We start from the raw sequence: 22,634 nt of genomic DNA on the forward strand, positions 1-22,634 counted from the left end.
AAAGAGAGATGGGGAGAGAGAGAAAAGAGAAGGGGGGGAAGAGAGAGAAAAGAGAAGGGGGGGAAGAGAGGGACAGAGAGAAGGTTGAGAGAGAGAGAGAGAGAGAGAGAGAGAGAGAGAGAGAGAGAGAGGGAGAGGGAGAGGGAGAGGGGGAGAGAGAAGGGGGGAAAGAGAGGGAGGGAGAAGGGGGGAAAGAGAGGGAGGGAGGGAAAGAGAAGGGTGGGAAAAAAAGAGAGAGAGAGAGAGAGCGGGGGATAGATAGATGGAGAGGTGCGGGCAGACATGCAAACACACATCAAATATGCCCACATTAGTTTTGGAATTCCACCAGCGGAGTGCCGCTGCCCGTGCTTTATCTGGTCACTTTGAGGTTAATGTCAAATGACGCGGAATGCGTTCCCGCCATCGCATCCGCCCGGATACACGCACAGCCGGCGCCCGGACCAATACAACTCTTGATTACTGCCTCTGTGTTTTGTTCGTGTAACATTAAATATCCTTTACCATATATAATGTAATTACATTTAAATAAATGTGCCAGCCGTGTTACATAATTACATTCTGATCAAGCGGCATGTATGTATAATATAATTACAGTCAGATAAACAGGCGCGCATACGTAATAGCCTTCAGGGCGAGGTTGGAAACAGCTGGTGAGTTTACCGCAGCAGGTCCCTACCCATTGTCATGAGGAGATTGGATTAGGCGTTGATGCGCACACACACACACACACACACACACACACACACACGCACACACGCACACCAGTAAACGTGCACTCTCCCCATGTATCCTTGAAAGTTACAATCAACCCCGGAATGACGGTGACAGTTGGTGGTATATGCAAATGATATGCAAATAACCTGTGGTGAATTTGCCTGGGGTGATTGCACTAACGGCTAGAATGAGGGGTGTGTTTGGGGGTGAAAATGCAATAGGAAAATGTAAATAATTCCGACGTTAAAAAATGGAAACTACTACGTGGTTCGTGTCTACTTGGCAAGGGTCCGTCTAGCTAGGTGTGTAGAATTGAATGCCTGGCAAACATCTGCGTTGATTTCCATCGCCCAGCATGCAACATGTATCTCGTACATACACACACACCATGCATACGCGCACACACAGGCCAAAATACATTGTAAAAAACAGGTTGCAATCAAAGCAACACACAGATGCGTTTCCTTAAAAAAAAAAACTTGTTTAAACTCATTACTTGGGGCCAGCTCTGTGGCCTGACCTCGACCCCTTGAATGTCTCGGCAGTAAAACCTGTTATGAGTGTAATTGTAATGGCCTTTCCTCTTCAACAGTAGTTATGTGTTTTAATAATCCTGTGTTCAAGGGAAGGCAACAATGTTCTCCTCAAGCCCCCAGGACTAGCTTGTAAAACATTTGCTCTTAATTTGTGCCGGTCTTGTTGTAGTTTAGAAGTTGTGTAAGAGGAAAAAAACATCTACACTAGTCTAGTGTAGATGTTTTTTTCCTCTTCTAATTGGCATTTCAGTGATTCAGTTTGACTGGAATAGGGAAACGATATTTGGCGTCTGTTCTAATGCGTATTATGGGAAACATTGCTTCATCCCCAGGTTGCAATCCATGGTCACATAACATTAAACATAAAACTCCCAATGTTATTGTTGTATGAACTAAATCCACATTATACTTATTATTATTATTATTATTAACTACATTATAAACTATGAACGTTTAACAGTCTTAGAGGTACTCTAGCATCAAACCCACAGCTTATCAATCTTTGAATATATGAAGGTCATCTTTTTTTTTTTATCTTTATTAGAATTCTATATGATGTTTAAGTGGGAGATCACACAGGACAGTGTTAGTGCAAACCAAAGGCCCAGCATTGTTTTCCTTTGGCACAGATGCATGTGCGGATCTCCTTTTAGATGCACTTTGTGTTTTTTCTGGCTTTTTTCTGAACATGCATACAGGTTTAACGCAATGGTAAACTTTCGCCATTGGCACAGAGCAACGCTGCTTGGCACCATAAGAGAAGTAAACGAAAAATTTTTTTGCCAGTGTGGGGATAAAAGTTGAGGCTCTTGTCAAGACTATTTTATCGTTGAAACGGCACAATTGCGTACTCTTGCCTTGAGCGTTTCACACCATGCGCTCTGCCTGGTGTTTTTGAGGCGCCCGGGTCTATTGCGCCTATCCTGTCATGTGACCGGTCCCCGAGTCTTTAACTCCCAGCTTATCTCACTTTTCATCTGCAACTGGTCTCGGGTTCCAGAAGTGGACCGTTGTGATGAAGAGATACAAAACTTTGGGTTTGGTTTTAGTGCTGTGAACACCTACTGGCTTTTTTGTTAATATTCAGTTTCTTACGTGTTGCGTTACCTCTTATGCACCAACCTCACCAAGTGCCCTTCCTTGTATGTGGGAATGTAGTTTGCAAAATAAAGAAATTCAGATTCCGATCAACTTTTGTTCTTAGCTCCAAAACCGATTGGGTCACATATTATCAAACTGCTTCTTCGCCTCAAAACCATTTTCCCTTTCATTAGTTAACCAATTAACATTTCAAATCTTCAAATGATTTGTGTTCCGACGTGTGTTTGTGTTTTTGTGCGTGTGTGTGTTTGTATCTGCATTTAATTGCCCAGCCTTGTTGAAAATAAGCCCTGATTGCAGAAACATTAGAGAATACATTTTCTCATTTTGTCACATACTGTGCCTGTAACTGCTTACTTGTTTGTGTGTGTGTGTGTTCATTGCTTTGCGCAATGGACCTTTATACTAATGTGCACAATTTAAACAATGACAATTCCCTGCATTTGGAAGATTTAAACCTCTTATCCTCACATTAGTATATACATTACGATGTATATACTAATATGAAACAAGGCATTGCTAATATCCCCACCCACTAGTGTACGAGTATATTGGGATGGCAGGTATTAAGAATCCATGGCCTTGTGTTTTAATCTGGGTGTAACCTTATGTAATGGGTCTCTTTCTCTCCGTCTTACCCCCTGTCTCACTCCCTCTCTCTCTGTGTCTGTTCTCTTACCCTGGCCAGTTGATCATTTATTGTCTAGAGTTAGTCGATAATGAATGTGGAGCATGATAGCCGTGGAGACCGCGGGGGGGATATTGGTAATCTATAAAAACATTTGAATATAGAGAAGTCCCCCAACTGTTATAGTGATTGTGTGCATCTAATATTTGGCTCTCTTTGTTTGTTGGCGTAGATATTATTTGTTTGCCCTCTGTTCAATTACACTCTTTTGTGATCGTGTGTGTTTCAGGTTCAACAAATTGATCGCGTGGTGGAAGTGGTAGACGAGGCCGTTAAAGGTACGCGCACACACACACACACACACACACACACACACACACACACACACACACACACACACACACACACACACACACACACACACACACACACACACACACACACACACACACACACACACACACACACACACAGCATGCAATCCTCCCGGCTTCATAATTAAATGAGCAGTGATGAATTGATTGGCTAATGAATAGGGAAGCATGGCCTCTCGCACAAACCATCGTTTCTACCGTTCACCTGCAAGTACGCATGACTAGCAGTCCACACGCGCTATTTCAGGTTCCTATGAGTGACTTGACCCCAGAGAGAGGATTTATTGGCCAACTATCGAATCATAAACTATATATAACTATATAATGTCCCACTGATGGTGAGAGTATGCCCGTACTTAAACATAATTTGAGTCCTGCAGTGCTTTATGTCTGTCTGGAAACCTCAGCAGCAGACAGAGTGACAAGCACTCACCTGGCAACGATCAGGTCCAGCAGTTAAAGCACCAGTTAACCACCACACTTTACTTGTTTAACCAAGGTCGGATTCAGTGTGTGCACAGTGCGTGCCCGTGCATGCTTGTGTGAGTGGAAAGATTTGCGTGCCCAGTTGAGATGTCATTTGCCCCCAACTGTTCTCTAATGAAGAACAGATTGAGTCTGCGTTCACTGTGTGTTTGTGTGTGTGCGTGCGCTGTGCGCGCATTAAAAGTGTTCCCTGTTCACATCGCATGCCCTTCCCTAATGAAGGACAGGGTACAGATGCTGAACTGTGTCTTAATTTTACTATCTGTCATCAACTCCAAACCCTCTGGCTATGTGATCAGTACAAACACACATGCACACACACCAACACACGCACACGCGAACACACACACACACACATCACACATATACACACACACGTACACGTACACACACACGTACACGTACACACACACGTACACGTACACACACGCCGACACACACGCACGCTCGGATACACTCAAACAGTTCAGGTGGAGACTGTGCCAATAAGCATGTTCTCCTCCTTCAAAACATCCTTTTTTGGTTCCATGAAGGCCTGCTGCTCCCCCCTATTTTTCTCTCAAGCTGTCTCCCTCCTCCTCCTCCCGCCCTTTCTCCCCCAATTCCTTTTCAGTATTCTCATAATTCATTATCCCCATCACAAACACACATACACATTCATGCAGACACACACACACACACACACACGCATGCAGACACACACACACACACACGCTCGCACTCACGCATGCGCACGCAGACACGCACGCACTCACGCACTCACACACACACACACATTCTGCAGATCATTTCTCCAGTGTCATTAAGGTTCTTTATGACTGTCTATAAACAGAGGGGGCTTATTTGAGCCCAGAGACCCCCGTCAGGCCTCTAAGCCTGGGGATTTGCCTCCAGTTACGACTACCTAAAAGTTAATTCTGTAGATGTTTTGTGTTCAATTGCCCGTCTGTTTATTTCATTGGTGGAAAACCAATATATGAAGGTCATCTGTTATCCCAGGAGAAGTTGTTAAAACTTGATAAAAATGTGGCGATCATTCTGATCAGGGTAGTATGATGTACCCCCCTTTTTATTACACATCTTCATATCATGTATATCCAGCGATATAATATATAATATAATAACAAATATAATAGCAGATATCCAAGAGGTGCTCCTGTAACTGCTGCTGCTTCGGACCACCAGGGGCTATATTGATATTATCTCCCCCCCCCCCCTCAAGATGACAGGAGGTCTGCGGCTATAGCTGTTGTCTCATGTGGCATCTCGCACTCATGGCAAATAGCTTTTTAGCATTTTCCCCCTTTTGACGAGCACATCTGTTCTAATGAAAGAGAAAGTAAAATGGTTATGTGGCGTTAAATGGCTCCCACAGCTCACGGGCGGAGGGAACGTGGAGTCTACGGTCACACACACCTGCCGTCGCAGTTGTCACTTGTTGTCTTCTTTGTGGTCTAAAGAGGAGGCTCTCCCACAGCAATGAAAAGCCATCCCCACTCTATTAAGAGTTTTACTGGTGGGACTGTTTGGTAATCTAGAATGACTTTACTTCTCATATTACGTCGGGGTAATGGCATTCATAGTTTTCTAATACATTGTTCCTCGAGGGAGTTCGTCTTTATCTGAATTTTGAAACGTGTTACTCTCGGGTTATAATGGGTTAGACAAACTAATGCATCTGCTTAACCATAGGGTCTGTTGTAACCCTGTAACCTACATTTCTCCAAGGCAAACTGCACACTGTTTGTTTCCACAGCTAACCAGTCCGGGGGTAAAAGCATGGGTCAAAGGTTACACAGAAATACAACAAGATGGGTATGGAGCACAGGAGGAAGTTGATGGGGAGTAGGGGAAGAAGCATTGGAATCAATCCAGTTTTTGTGGGGAGCTTAGAAGGGTCGAGGAGGTCGTCCACATGGGTTGCTAGTTCGATTCCTTGGTTTGTCCCGGATAATGTCCATGAGAGGGACACTAAAGGAGTTGCGGAAGAGCATCTTCGACAAGCTGGTTGAGTTCCCTTAGATGGTTGACTCTACCTCGGGCGTACGGGAGCTTTCAGTGGCAACAGAGATCCCAGATCCTTCCTATTCCCCCCCTGGATAGACCTATATGGCCGACAGGTCAACGCATCACCTGTGGCTCGCCTTTGGCACTTTTTCTTCACGCCTGTGCATTAATGCTATCCATCTCCCGAAGGCTTATCCCATTACAATTTCGGATCATGAAATGTCCAACTACAGGGTGGTTTGTAGTTTGCTTGGCGGGGGGGAAAAAGGTGCTAATGTCCAACCGCGGGATAGATTGACCGAAGACAACATTTCAAATTGACTAGAATAGATGTTGACGTATGGATCCAATATGGGGTGCAGAGTTGCTCAGTGCTGGTATGCGGAGCAGTAAACTGGAACCACGGACGGACGGCGGATCCGAGTGACTGTTGGCTATCCAGGCCGCGGCCTTGCGTCTTGGCGAGCCACCAAATCCCGTCGGTGGGTTTTTCTGGGAGGGAAGTTTTCTCATTTCCCTGCTTGTATTAGGACATTACGACCTGTCACGCCTCGCTGATAGGCTCTTTGTCCCTCCCTGGGACGGATTGTCATTTTTATCTACCAATCGATAGCCTCGCTTCCTTACCCTGAGCCCCACCCTCCCAGGAGACCAATGTAAAGGGGATGAAAACAGCGAGGCAATTCCATCCCTGAGCGCCTCCGTCTCAAACACCCCGGGGTCGGAGCCTCACACACTATGAGCCGGCTTTCAAACGGGGCTGTGAGGGGGATGGTGCCGCCGCCCGCCACTGGTGCTGCAAAGCTTAGAGGGGGAATTTGGTATTTCACATATCGCACAATGTCAAAGTCAGACGTTATTACACTGGGAATGTCTGGTGTAAAACTAATTATGATGGGGTTAAACTTGGCCGGCTTTGGTGTTGATTCGAAAACACCCCGTGCCTTGCTTTGCCAATACCGGGTTGCAGGTCCATCAGTGTGGTTGTCCTTGGTTGGTCTACTGCGGTTACCGTCTGAAAACATGGTTATGAAATAATCAGGAGATCGGTCGTTTTGGTTGGCCATCTAGAGGAGAGTAACCAACAATAGCAAAGCTGCCGGTGGGGCTATTATGTCTAAATGCGGTGTGTGTCTGTTTATCTCGTAAAATAAAAATAAACGGAAGGAGAATGTTGAAAACCTGCCTGAAAAATACAAATCTCTCAGAGTCTCTGCTATCTGCTCACTCTTTTGTCCTCCAAACTATGAGAATGTTCTTTCGATAACACTTTTTATTTGGATAATTGGCATTTTCTGCTGGCATCATTCATTCATTCCATTCTCTTGGTTTCAATAGAATACCTACAATTCATGTTTGGGCCCACACACACCAAACTGAATAATGTAACGTTCTTGTGTATTGTGTTTTCATACACACACACACCTCCCTCAGCTTGTTTTGTCAGAAAACATTTAAGGCTACCACTCACTTGTCCTGTGTTGGTGGTAAAACAAGAGGAGAGTTTTTGTTTCCTGTTTGATTAAGTTGTCCTTGTGCCTTGTTTCTTGCAGGTCACTCAGTGCGTCTGTTAGGCCAGAAGAAGGATGGGGGGAAGAGGCTGGGGGGAGCCAGACTGGACCTGCCCAAGATCCGAAAGAACCCGCTCATAGAAATCATCTCCATCAACACAGGGTACGCACACACACACGCACACGCACACGCACGCGCGCATACTTGCACACACACGTCAATACAGGGGACAGACACACACGTGCACACACAAAAATAGGTGATTCACGGCAACAGTGATATTGCTGCTACTGCATTTGACCACTTGCCATTTGTAAACAAAAGAAAAGAGCAACTGTATCCGCTTCCAACCCCTATTATAAGATGGTTTTGTTCACGCTTTTATGTAATTGGACAATTTTACTAACTTGTCGCCAACCTTTTCAGCATGCACGCGACTGCAGCCGATTATTATGGGACATCATTTGACCCACTGAATAAGCCACTAGCTTGGCTGGTCATTATCTTCCGAGGCTGGCAACCCACCGGATCAGCCCGAAATGCTGGTATCCAGCCTCACGAATGAAGGGCCAGGCCACTAGCTGATCCAGCAGGTCACTAGCCTCAGAAGCTAATGACCAAACAAGCCAGTTGCCGGTCCATCGCTTTGCTGGCCTTTGTGTGGCAAAAAGCTTATCTAGTGGGTTGCTAGGTTAGACACACGAGTTGTCACCCTGGTCCAATGAATAGTCTTCTTCTCATTCCCCACCGCTGGAGTCCAGGCACCAGCGTACCACTGGCTTGATCAGTGGCTTCAGAAAGGATATAGCGTCCGCCTGCCTCTCCAGAGTTTACATTTTCACCCATACGCTGCACCATAGTGCATGCTTTTAGTCAGGGAGGTAAACAAGGCACATACTAATGACGCATTTTTCTGGATGACCAATATATTCGCCTCGCCCCAACCCTGCCACCACTTCAAAATAATGTCAGAACCCAGAAGCGATTATTATTTTATGAATCTACGCAATTGTGCTTGTAAAATAAAAAATCCTTAACATGAGTGAGACATTTTTTTCGAGAGCATAACCTTTCAGAAATAATTCAGCAAAAAATATTTTTATTTGTCTCATTAACCCATCTTCATAGGCTATATGAGTTTGAGGGTTGAATGACCTTTATTCTTAAATAAACGAGAATGACATTTGCATGCAGTAAATTAAATAGCTTAACCAACAAGGACAACAAATAACAAGTTCATCTGAAAAACTAACTTTTTGGATTTTGGCAATGGGTTAAAGGATATGCCATATTGAACTTTAAAGAAATAATTAGGACGGTATACAAGAAATATATGTTAGAAATAAATGAAGGGGTTGATTTTAAGTAAATGCCCGCAAATCAACAGCCTATTATAAATACTGAAAAAGGCTCCACAGCGACCCACACCCGCTGTTATGTTGGGTCACAGGGCCAATCACTCAGTAGTCGCATCGCTAACAAACACACTGACCAATACACACACACACACACGCGCGCGCACACACACACACACACACACACACACACACACACACACACACACACACACACACACACACACACACACACACACACACACACACACACACACACACACACACACACACACACACACACACACACACACACACACACACACACAGCTCATCAAATATTCAACCGAGCTCATAGATTCAATTTCTTGCCTGCTGTCGTTTGTAAATGGACATGCTGCTGTGTTTGTGTGTCTCCGTGTGTGTGTGTGTGTGTGTGTATAAGTGTGTACGCATCTGTTTGAGAGAGGGACACAGAGTTAGTGTGCCGGTTATCGTGCCCTGTCTCACCTTGAAAAGCCACTTAAATAACATAATGGTGGATTTGTTTGAATCAATTTGACCTGGTTGGCTTTAAACCGGGCGGTTTGTGTATTTGTATTCCTACTTGCCCACAAATTGACTTTGGTCAAGATTGCGATTAGATCCATCATTAATATTTCATCCAAAGAGAGTCCGGAGCTTAATGAAACAGAAATGGAGAGAGGAAACGATGGAAATAAATTAGGCACGCACATTATTTCCAAGACAGAACCCAGACCTTACTGCGAATGGTCTCCTCTGTCGTTCGTGCCTACCTATTTCCACACACATGGAGGGGGGGCATGCTTTTAGCGAGGCCCCCGCATTTTACGACACATTTTACACTCTCACATCTCTGTCGGACGCGCCTCCGGGCTAGTGCTCTCTCTAGGCTAGTAAAAAGGCCGGGTTACAGCGCAGGACTAATTTCCACCCGGCTCTGATGGTTCTCAGTCAATCATCTTACCCCCCGCCGCCGTCTCTCCTCCTCCACCTCGCAATCACGTTCCTCACTTTGACAGGCCGGTTCACCTTGTAAGGAGGTAACACACAGCTGGGACCACGCTGGGAGTCAGGAGCTGTATAGGACGGATTAGCCACCTTGGACCTCCTCCCGAGTCCCCACCGAGCAGAGTTATTTTAATACGTACAGCCTGCCCGGTTGATGTCTCAGTCTGCCGCCGATCTATAGAATGCATATTATGTTGGCTGATATCCATACGTATTTTACCGTATATAAGCAAACACAGAAAGAAAGTTTGAGTTTTTAGCCGGTGCTAATGCCCTGGTTTGTACTGTATATGCCACTACTAAACACAGTACACTCTTGACAGTTTGTCCTTGTTGCTTATCCCACTTGTTTCCACTTCAGCAAACTAGGTTAGCAATTATTTGGAACTTCCCTAAACTCACGAGCACAGCAGTTTGTTTATCTTGGGTGTATTAAGCGACATCTAGAAACTGTCATGACATTCGCGGCTGACAATAGAAAATAGGTCTAGATAGCTGGAGTTCTCTGGAAAACGTGTGCACTATTTATTGGTGGTGGGGGAAATAATTTACTCACCTAACCATTGGGATTTGTTTAATCTCTGATTGTGAATCAATTCACACAGTCTTCGGTTTTGTGTTCATTATTGCAATCCGTTGATAAGCATATTTTTCTAATAAAAAAACAAGATCTTATACACAATTTACTCTGCTTTCATGCCATCATTTCTTAAACCACCTTTCTTACAAACACAGCAACTTGAGAAGATCCTGAAAGAGGCACCCGGATTTACTGAATCGAGATTCCGTTTTGAATAAAGAATCGTTAGTAACTAGGGATAGTAAATTCCAAACTCGAGTGATCGAAGGAATTCCTCGAGGATCAATCGAGTACTCGTTTAATCAAATCTATTTTTAGAATGCAACACATCTGCAGCAGGAATTGGCCTAATGATGAACGGCAATATTACCAACCAAACATGTAATGCTTATTCCCCATCAAAACAGTCAGTTATCAGAGTATTCATTATTTATTTTTGCAAACGTTCAAAACACATTTTCCTTACAAAAATAAATATGCGTCTCGCAATTTAAATCACGGGATTAAAGCTGTGCTTGCGGCGGTGAAAATAGCCGACACACTTGGATGCTGCGGGTCTGCTTTCCTGATCTCACCGTTGTGCATGGATTAAAGTTCTCCGTCGCTACGACGGATTTCCGTCATTTGGAGTTCACAGAGGCCACTTGTGAGATCAATGTAGATCCGAGGAGTTTTTTTTGGGGGGGGGGGGGGGGGGGTAATAGGTACTTTCTCGCATAAAAAAATATTAAAACTTAAGAAAGTGATGTATTAACAGCACTGAAGCGAGAATTAAAACAGCTTTTAGCAGCTTTACCGCTACCGCTGCCGCGAAATGCATTCTGGGAAACTTGCATACTGTATACTGCGGTGCAGTCGGTCTGCTGTATACTGCATACTGAATCCCACATTCTGTGGGGTGTTCCACAAAGCCGGTTTTATCACATAACCGGGTAAGTTAACCCAGGGTTTGCTGTAACCCTAGGTTTTCCGTTCCAAAAGGATCACGGTATGTTAGTTGCTATAGCAACATATGCTCTGAATCAAACCTGGTCGGACCAGGTTTTGCGCAGGTTAAGTTTGAAACATAACCCGGTTTTGGGTATTTCAACCGGCGTTCGCCGCAGATTTCATGTGTTCACAATGGCATGCCCTTTTGATGCGAGAACTGCTGATATCAGAGCGCAAATTATACGTGCAATCCACCGGGAGCGATTGATAAGACCACGGCTCGACATCTTGGCATATTGGATGACTTTTTGCTGGAGTGGAGAGATATAGATTCTCGCGCAAATCTTTAATATATTTAAATAGCCTTACATAGCCAACACTACCAATCGAGGGCCTGGCCTCAGTTCACTCCAGACTATTTGCGTAGCCCTCCGTTTTTTTCAAATGGTAGTTTTATCTAGGCTATAATGCTGGAGATGCTGAGCACATCACAGTCGTTTCAGATGACCCATCCAAGATTTGTATCGGCCTCCTATCATACAAAGAGCAATATTGTCTGAGTACTATGCCGAGAGGCATTTACAACATAAAGTATAAAATAGTCCTAACGGACTTGCATCCACTGGAGAATGTTCGATCGTAGCCGGCGGCTTCATTACAAGCACTGATCCATCTTGATCTGTGAAGTTGATGAATTGTCACTTTTAGGTTTTCTACCCAGTTACCAAAAAAAGAAACATTTGGAATAGTATGCGCTGTGGCAAGCACACGGTTTGCATGTGTTACTTCGAAGGCAAAAAAAAATGGCTTATTTAAATTTATACCAATACGATGGTGGGAAAAGCTTACCAGTTTGTATGTTTTTTATACTTCATTTTTATACTTGATCCTCTGACCGCTTGGAAGCAATCGGAGTACATATTGTTTTAGAAGAAAGGGGTTATGTGGTAGGATCTTTAAGAATGCTTAACTGGGATATTTATATATTCATGGCTCAAATATTAAGGATCATGCTTTTGACGTGTAACTAACGCATTTACGCGGTCAGCGATCTGCTGCCAGGCTTTGGTTCTCCGGGTTCCAGAGGTTTTAGCGTTCCCTTTTCTTGTGATAATGTCCTTCTCCTCGTCATAGCTCTCCAGGAGAACCTGGAGTTCCATTTCATTGAAATAAGCGGCCCGTTTCGCCATATCGATCAGGGTTTCCATGATCCATACATCACGTCTTTTTAAGTTTGGCGTGGACGCGCACAACCCTGTGTTAACCAACCCCGAGTTGATTGAACTAATGCATAACCGCTGCTGTGGAACCGAAAACTCTGGGTTGGTCGGCACAGGGTCAATCAACCTAGAGTTCAGCGTTAACTCAGTGTTTGTTAAACCTCCGTTCGTGGAATACCCCTCTGTATGCAGTATACAGTACATACTGCGCAGTATGTAGTCGGCAGTACGGTAGTATGCAGTTTCGAACATGGACATAATACACGCGTGTATTATGTCGTCATACGTCAACGCCGGTAAAATTGTCAAATTATATAGTGAGTATTTAAAAGGTCTACCGTTAAAATTGACTGAAAACACAAGCATTTTAATGTACATCCCGATTATATATTAAATATATATTCAATATATTATATACAAATGTATATATATACACACACCATTTTCCACTAAAACGTGCATTCGGTGTAACCAAGCTTCAAGCATATGGTTTTGTTGCCAAAAAGCAAAAAAAATGAGCCTTTTTGCAAAGTTGCACTTGTTGTTGCAATTGTTATTTAATTCTGGTGTTGTTTGTTTGATGCTTGTTCTGTTTGTTGTTCATTGTTTTAATAAGATAAATCCTGGTGCTGTTTGTTGTATTTTCTTATATATAAAAGGTTTACTTGAAATAAAACATGTAATGAAAAGTTATGTAGATGCTTGATTTTTTTAGAGAGTAAAATATGAGACAAGCTTTGCAAAAAAAAAATCTTGGAGTCTAATTGAAAAGACAACAAAAAAATTGCAATAGATGCAAAAGAACAGCTGTTTAAAATCCTCCTCCTGTAAAACAGTATTGGTCGAGCATTTAAACGTGATGGCTGCATTTGGTGCTGACGTTTTATACATTTGTATTTCTTAAGCAGGTGTAAAGTAACCTAACCTGGAACATGTTTCACACACTGCACGTGACTTGGCTGTAGCGCGAATAAAATTTCAGTCAGAAGATTTTTTTTCACTTTAATCCCTGCCGTTGTGTTTCAAGAGCATATGTTGCCGCATAGTACTTGTAGTACTCTGGTAGCTCGATTTCGCTTGGCATATTTTACATTTCACCTTATGATCTCCTATTTCTTTAAAGTATTTCAATTCTTTGCTGCGCTTTGCTTTAACCGCCATCTCTTAACTTTTTGAATTCTGGCGTGCCTGCACAAGGCACGGCACGTGCCACACAGAAATTTGATACATTTCATTTGCTTTGTGCCCACGGCATGCGTTAGTGGCGCCGCACAGAAAATTGATACATTTGCTTCAGAAAACTTTGTATGTTTATATGCAAACTCGAGTTTGCCTGTCCACCAACTGATTTCATTTGTAACGAGGAGTACTCGAGTAATCGATTCCTCACGCCCATCCCTATTAGTAACAGAGAATCGATTGTGATTCAAATGGTGTGCAAAAGCATCAAAATCGAATCAGGTCATGAGACATCAAAAGAGTTATATTAACATGTACGTCATCCCACATTATATATTTTTGTAAGAAATAATAATTAACTTATGTCTTTTCACCAAAGAGGGAATACAAATAATCAACGTGACGTTGGGAATCATGGCCTTGTCCCAGCCCCAATCTACAAAGTGAATATGCTGACAGACCAATCCAATACACACATGATTTGAACAATGACATGATTATCTGGGCCGCTATAAAGAATTACTTTCAGAACGTTTGGTGATTAGTCACGGATCAGCCACGACTTACAAGCATGAATATTATCATTTAATACACAAACTGTTTTTCAGGGATTTGTTGGCTGCAGGTCAAACATGAGACCCTCAACTCATAACAGAATATAAACCTTCCCATGTCTATATTCATATGTAGTATCTGATATTCATACGGGGGGAGGTTGGCCCCTAAAGGCATGATTTTAAAAGCTTGGATTAAAATAGAGATTCAAAACAAAGTGCTCTGTGGACTTATTACTTAAGATGAACCAGTATATGGATCAATGATATTAAATCATGTCAAGTAAGGATTCTGGTAGCAATCATTTGAAAAAAATGAGTTGTATACATTTATCCCACAGTCTGTGCTTCCATCTGCCCATTCAACCATTCCTGTGCTCTAGAACCATCAATCCACTTGCCAATGCATCAGGAAAACTATCCATACTATGGTGGCTATTCTCATAAAACACAACACGGTTTCATACAAACTTAACTTGGGTTTACTGTTGTGTTAGTGTGTGTCAGATAATTAGTTCAAGAATTCCAAAAGTTTGTCCTTTACCTCTAGTGCTTTTTTCTAGTTCTTAAATTATGTTATGTAATAAATTCAATGAGAATGTGTAATCCGCAGTGTTCTCACTAGCCTCAGCGATTACCCTTACCCTGCACCATAGTGAATGCTGTCAATCAAGGAGGTAAAGACGGCACACACAATGACGCATTTGTTCCGATAAGAACCAATCAGGACCTTCATCCCGCCTCCATGTCCACATTATGTCATAACCTCAAGTGTCGTCGTCACTTCGGATATTTTTTTTTCAATGTAATTTCTTTAATCGCGACAAACATTTCCATATTTTTTCTGGCATTACTTTTGGCATCAGTTTGACTCCATACCAGGGCCTGAGCTGGCAGTGAGTCAAACACGAGAGGTTGGTGGCCTTTTCTTACATACGACGTGAACACGTGAACAGAGCCAAAGCTGTTGGACACAGGGCCAAGCCATTCATCTGCAATGAAGAATGGGGCCAATGCCCGAATCAGTGCACCTTGGGCATCGCACCGCAACCTGCCAGGACTTAACACCTGGCTGCTCTTAGGTCACACCATCTGACCTTCATCATGGTTGCCATTGACCTTTATTCAAACCTTCTGATTCAGCTGACGACTTTAGCAGACCCCGATATTTGTTCAAATGTGGAGGATGCACATATGACTTTTTAGAGTTCTAACATTACAGAATACAAATTTAAAGTCTCATACATATCTTTTATTGAACGCATGGCCGTCTAGCACATGCTTTGTCCAAGCTACCATCGATGAGGCACTGAGCTTTAGTACTGAGCCTTGGGTGCCCACATGCCCGATGTAGCGGTCATCAACTCCCTCATAAACTCCTAATTTAGCCTCTGTGATACATGGAGCTCATCAGTTCTCTATGGCTCCTCAATGATAGCTAATGACGTGCTTGATGGGCTCCAGAAGTCCATCTCTTGGCAGGCCTGGTCCAGGGTAGTGGGGTCGCCAGGCAGTGGGCCTGTTGGAGTCGGTCATAAGGCTCTTAGGCCAAACGATCACGTTTTGACTTTATTGAGCATTTAGTTAATATCGTCGCTTGTAAATTGTGTCTCGTCTGAGTCGCTGAACTACTGAACTAAAACGCATTGTTAGCCTCATTATATAGTCGGGTCTGGCCCTTGCTGAGCTTCTTGCATATTCCCTTTTACATTATACAAATCGTAGGCTCCACTCGGTCTGTGAGACGAGACGGGGAATCCAGGATGCAGTGTACCTGAATACATTATCTCCAGCAAATTCACTCATCACAGCTAGTGGATGGTGCTTTAGCTTGAAATCCCGCCATCTTGACTCAGTTAAATCCAAGGGTGCTTTGTGATGAAACATTACACTTCACCGGACTCAAGACTGCGACACTTGCGACCATTTACAATGAGGATGCAAGATCATTCCTTCCTCAGTCGATTTAGTTCAAGTACATTTTCAAAACCTATATGTACGGGGCCGGGGGCAATGAGTCTGTTAACTTATTCGACAGATATCTATGTATTTTCCTGTTATTAATTACCATTCGATAAACAAATATATATATAATGCTTGATTCTATGAAACTCAATCAACATAATTTAAATGTATTAGGAGCAATAAAGGAAGATTGGCTTTTAAAAATAGTTGGCTGAAGACATGTTTAGTAATTGAATAACTAAATATTCGTATTAAGCTCCCTATTTATTAAAGCAAATATTCCTTTGTGAACCTCATATTGGCTTAGGGTGTTGGTGTTTAAAACTCAAAGGTCCTTGAAGCTCTTTCATAAGAGCATAATTTTAATGGCACAAATAGAAAAATAACTCTAAACCGTAATGAATGCCATGCCAACTCTCACCACCTGCTATCCATCCTTCACCTCTTTATTCGCCATCTCATTTATGCATTTAAAAAACCTTTTCAATTTTCTCCAGCCCCCGTGAAGGTCTGATTTATTTTAGGCCTTGAGGTATTTTGCTTGGGCGCAAAAGAGAACTAGTTCCACTTGTTTTTTCACCACCACAGTGTACCCTGCACTGCAGTGCAGCCCCCAGTTGTCCATCGAATGTACAACACAAATAGTCTGGACCTGTGTGGAATTACATTACCTGACGCTTGTTCTTAGCCAGCCAAGGACGTTCTTGTCCGTGGAACTGACCACATCTGCACTTGATTGTCCATAACGTACCCCCCATCCACTGGCAAAAAGATAACATTGAATCCATAATCAGTTTATTCAGACTTGATTGTATTTGACACAATATCTATTAACTCTCTCTTTGGAGGTCAGATTTTGCTTTGGTGGAACGTCAAATCCTTTGACAGCCAAAGAATTTTCAAGGTAGGAAAAAACTTGTCTTTATGTACATTAGGGTTCTGCCCAAACAATGTATTAGTGGTGCTGCACCACCATCATTCTTTCAAGCGCCAACATGTAGGCTAGCATTTAAAAACATGGGCTGTCAGGAAACACACATTAGTCGACTGAGTCGTTTTTTTCCAATTACAGTGCGATTGGTTCAAAAAGCCAGATAATATCCCGAGTAAGTGCTTTGTGGAGGGAGACGGTGGCTCCCGGATCCACTCTTGGTCCGAGTCCGTTTGGATTATGGCAGAGCTTCAATTCAAAGCGGGTCGAACACTTGACTAGTGAAAGTGTTATGGCGACTGGGCCGCCAGGATAATATGTTGGGACTTGCTGTGAGCCCTGCTGTATCTTGTCCGTTACTCTTTCCCCTCAGCTTTCACTGATGTGACCTCCCACAGTCTTGCGATTATCTGTGGTTATCCACAGTCTGACTGCAAGCTTGATAGCTTGATAGCTGTTCTATTTTTTCCTGTCAGAGAGTTGTGTGGGGCTCATTGAAGAATAATAGTTTAATATTCTTATGAGGTAGCGATGACATCATCAGTGGCATTTTACAGCCTGTCAAACAGAGAGGTCTTTGTGCAGAGGAGCATGCACGCACACACACACACACACACACACACACACACACACACACACACACACACACACACACACACACACACACACACACACACACACACACACAGACACAGACACAGACACCTACGCACAGACACCTACGCAGTCTCTCTGTTAATATCATCTCCACACACTGCTGGCTCTATGCTGGGAACTGCTCTTGCATCAGGGAGCCTTTTTAGGTATTTGTGCAATCTAATGTTCTGGCCTTTGAAGTGTCATGTCCATTTTGTCTAGATTCATGTCAGCGAATGCGTGTGTGTTTGCGCATGAATGCCTGTGTGCTTGCTGTTATGCATATCCAATTTGAAGCAAAGGTCAGATGGACACACTGCTGCAAGCTAAATCTGTGCCTCTCTCTCTCTCTCTCTCTCTCTCTCTCTCTCTCTCTCTCTCTCTCTCTCTCTCTCTCTCTCTCTCTCTCTCTCTCTCTCTCTCTCTCTCTCTCTCTCTCTCTCTCTCTCTCTCTCTCTCTCTCTCTCTCTCTCTCTCTCTCTCTCTCTCTCTCTCTCTCTCTCCTCTCTCTCTCCCCCCCCCCCCCCCCCCCCCCCCCCCCCCCCCCCCCCCTCCCGTGCTTCCTTCTCCTACAATCCTAGCCGCCTGCTCTCTGGAAATGTTCACCATCTAACAGCTCGGATAAAACCCTTGTTTTCGCTCAGCGTAGGCAAACTTACGAGTGGTTCATGAAGCCCTTTTTAACATGGCACCTGTCCTTATTATGAATGGTTTCTATGTATCATTACACCTCAAATCATGTTAATTGAAAAAGGTTGTGTTCCCATCTGACTCTTTTCTGTTCAGCTACAGCAGCCCCTCCACCTTGGATTTGATTCCTTGTCAGCAGCCTCCCTATAGGAGCAAAAACTGATTTGTCTGGTGTGACATCTGGGATTACCTATGAAAATTCAATTTCACATCCAAATGAATTTGCAGTATTAGTTTCATTAGATCTGAATATTAATTTGCATCTGCACCTATTAATTCCAAATTAGATTGGCTTTTTTTCCTCTTTTTTTTTTTTACCTCCACTTAGGTAATTTTACACTGATTATGAACGTGCTGCTATTTTCCTCAAATAGCCTGCGGCACGGCTTTAAAGGAACATTGGCTGCTTCCTCCTGGGCCATTAGCAGATTCTCGTTAAAGACCTGACTTCATAAAATCATTTTCTAAAGTCAATCCAACCCTATTTTCTGTTGCTTTAGCCGAGCGCTGATTTGCAGGGTTGGTGCAGGTCAACCGCGTGCTTTTCCATAATGGTCATGCATCTAGTATAGTTTGACAGTGCCTATTTGAATATGTCATGACGGGGACATTGGTTGTAATGCATCCACAAATGTCTCTACACAGGGGGATGGGGTGCAGCTGTTCGACCATGCATTATTCTGTCAGTACTCACAAGTGTTAATCAAACGTGGCCATGTGTTGCCGAAAGTCCAAAAACTTGGCAAACTAACATTACAAACGTAATATACGACTGAAATGTAATTCCTGCCTAACATAATTTGTTCCTATTTAAAGATTGCTTCAAAAAACTGTGTAGACCAGAAGAGACAGCTGCTTGACGCCCAGAAGATGAAGTGTATGGTTATTGGTCATTATTTTTCAGCATCTGTCGAAAGACGGATTAGGCCAGATGTTCCTTTCCAGTGTCCTCCAGCTCCAGCCGTGTTGCCGCAGCATTTGTTGCTCTTCAGGGCTGCTCGTATAACCCCTCTGTCCACTGCCATTGTCAGTCTGCCTTCTTTTCAAACGCTGAAGATTCTAAGGGTGGTACCTCCAAAACACAGCTAAATTCTAGCAGGTATCCATCTGTTTAGCTTTCAGATTTTATTCTGTCGTTCTTATGGACCTGCAGTTAGCCACCTACGCACACAAACGCACACACACATACCTACTTACGCAAACACAAACAGACACGCAAACACGTGCAGACCTACGCACAAGCACACACACACAGAAACACAAGCACACACACACAGAAACATACACGTACACACACACACACAGACCTAAGCGCACAAACAAACAGAGGCACACACACGCGCAGTCTTTCGCGCACACACATGCAGACCTAGGCACACACAGACCACCGCAATTTTTTTTTACAACTCACAAATAAAAGAGCACTTACTGGGCCCCGGTAATACTCGGTTCCTGGAACCCAATGCCTATTTGTGTGCAAGCACCTGAGCAGCGTACATAAATCTCAGCTTTGGCAAGGTCTCAGAGTATATTTAGAGACTCGGTGGGTGTATGCTGTTTAATGATCATAAACGGGTCTGTTGTGATTCAGTTAATTGTTGCTTCAACATTGTTAAATAAAGGGTCTTCCAAACAACCTGAAGGCAAATCCTCCAATTGGGCCTTCCCAGCAGTCAGGGCGATTTGAAGCTTTCCGGGCCGACCGTGATGCCTGCTCTCAGAGCCAAGTTTTATGCCCCTGCTCGCCGCGTTACCACTTGTTAGAGGCGTCAATACCTTCGGTGTGATTCATGTTTTCAAGCGGTGTTGGGGAGCTGCCTAGTGTTTTTGCAGTCTGCTACTCTGGGAAGTGATAGACAATATTAACAAGCACAACTTCCACGTGTTTCATGCAAACGTAGCCTTTGATTGCTTGGCTCATACAGTTGAGCAAAATAAAAATAAATAATCCCTTTTTAATTAAACGTGAAACAAAGTTGGGCTCCGAGGGACAATCTGGGTTCCAGTTTTATTTTTGTGTGTTGCTATTATTCATTAGTTGAACGGATAGCAAATACCTCCATGGAACCAGCGCTTTGCATGTTGATAGAAGCTTAATAGAGGCAGGCGTGTCTGTTTGAACGATCCTTTTGCATGTGCTCAATTCTCTTTCATGGGCTTTTTTAAATGGCGGCTGATCGCTGTTCTTGTCCAATCGTCTTCCTGGATCAGGGTATTTGCATGGCGGCCGGCAGACCGCCGATGGCGTAAACAAAAAAGTCCATATTGACCGTTTGCAGTTTGGTGCCGCAGCCCATTGTCACGGCCGTGTGGAACGATGACCGATCGTGACAATGGCGTACAACATGTGGCGGGAGTCTCTCTCTCTCTCTCTCTCTCTCTCTCTCTCTCTCTCTCTCTCTCTCTCTCTCTCTCTCTCTCTCTCTCTCTCTCTCTCTCTCTCTCTCTCTCTCTCTCTCTCTCTCTCTCTCTCTCTCTCTCTCTCTCTCTCTCTCTCTCTCTCTCTCTCTCTCTTCCCCCCCCCCCCTATGTGTTATCGCTCTGGCCCCTCCCCTTGTGAATGTTCTGTTTCCTGAGTGATTGGAGAGGGCCTCCGAGGGGAGCCGTCTCAGTGCCGTGCACAGACGCCCTGGGACAATACGTCTTCGAGAAACCCCCGCCCAGACCGAGGTGCATGCTGTCAACTTTGTGACCCCAAGTGTGTGTGTGTGTTTGGGGGTGGGATTTAATCAAGGTGAATCTTTCATCTCCCACGTGTATATTTCAATGCTGCAACCAGAGTCAATCCCAGTAGGTCTAAGGATACGTTACTGTCCTAAGGAAAGTTGATGAAATATATGTGTGTCTCATGCCTCACTTTTTACTTACAGCCTCATGAAAAACATTTTTCATGGGAAAATTCACTGCTGGTATTGATTTTATATCATGGCAGTTTTGGTTTTGGTCTTGAAAACCTATATATATTCTTAAATCAATACAGTTTGACAACGCTTCGTGAACTGATTCTATATTAATGCTCAACAATTAGGCGTGTGTGTGTGTGTGTGTGTGTGTGTGTGTGTGTGTGTGTGTGTGTGTGTGTGTGTGTGTGTGTGTGTGTGTGTGTGTGTGTGTGTGTGTGTGTGTGTGTGTGTGTGTGTGTTTTCTTTTCTGGAGCTAGTAGTATGGCACACTGTCCTAGTTGGTCACAAGGCTGGGTTTACAGACAGCCGTGAGTTCTCATGCAGGTTTCTGTGGCATTATTGTGACTGTGGTGGAGTAGTCTCTGCAGCCTCAGTGTGGCAGTATCATTCATAATAATAACAAAAGATAGCATGCAGACACAATACATCATCTGTTATGAAATTACCGCAATGCAGAGCTGTGTGAGGTCAGCACATTACAACATTCTTTATTGTAACCTGCTGGTGTTTAAAGCGTATACCAAATTATGTTATCTTTGTTTTAGGCCTGGCTACTGATTCCTGTTATTTTGTTTGGTTTAAAGTGACGCATGTTCATGGATTGAAACTTATTTTTTACGTCCACAGGAATGAGCCTGTGGATTTGGCACTGTTGGATTGTCTTGTTATCAGCTTTGTTTTCGAGCCGTCCATTTACTTTAATGATTGGCGCTGAACTTGAATTTGGCTAGGGCCGTGGTTGGCTGGCTTTAATACTGAATTACTTGTAACTTTATTGATTTTGTTCTGCGCCTATGAGGAAGGTAATGACATTTTCTGATGAATCTGACACTACTGTGATAGAGTTTAAAGGGGAGCTGATCTATAGCCTGCATGTTTTGTGTGTCTTGACTACTGCCCCAAGGGCCTCTAGGAAGCGTGTGTGTGTGCGTGTGTGTGTGTGTGTGAGTACGTACCTTTGTTTGTAGCTCACAAAGGCAGACATGGGAGAGAGGATGTGTGCGTTTCTAATAAACAACAACAACAACTTACGGATAATTGTGAATAATTCTGAAATGGAAGTCATTTCTCAAGACAAAAACAAGACTTCCAGTTTGAAGGGGGATGGGAGCGCTGGACAGTCATGAGCTAACACACAATCAAACAAGGCTAACCAAATTGTTCTATCGAGAATAATTAAGTTCCACATCGAACACATGAGGGTACTATGCACAGCATTCTTTAATAGCATGTTGCAAAGAACACACACACACGCACGCACACATACTAGCGAAGCATCACTCAACCATGCCAAGCCTCACACTTATCTCAAGGAGACT

At 43.6% G+C, this 22,634-nt stretch overlaps 1 protein-coding gene across 1 annotated transcript in view; it reads left to right on the top strand.

Moving 5' to 3' along the window:
* cdkal1 (CDK5 regulatory subunit associated protein 1-like 1) overlaps positions 1–22,634 on the top strand; it is a 367,816-nt gene that overhangs the window by 62,387 nt on the left and 282,795 nt on the right. The window contains exons 6-7 of the mRNA XM_056602814.1: positions 3,272–3,320; positions 7,403–7,523. Coding sequence (XP_056458789.1) covers positions 3,272–3,320; positions 7,403–7,523 — 170 coding nt within the window. The remainder of the gene's footprint in view (positions 1–3,271; positions 3,321–7,402; positions 7,524–22,634) is intronic.

This window comes from Gadus chalcogrammus, chromosome 11 (genome assembly GCF_026213295.1).
Source record: "Gadus chalcogrammus isolate NIFS_2021 chromosome 11, NIFS_Gcha_1.0, whole genome shotgun sequence".
Classification (NCBI taxonomy): Eukaryota; Metazoa; Chordata; class Actinopteri; order Gadiformes; family Gadidae; genus Gadus; species Gadus chalcogrammus.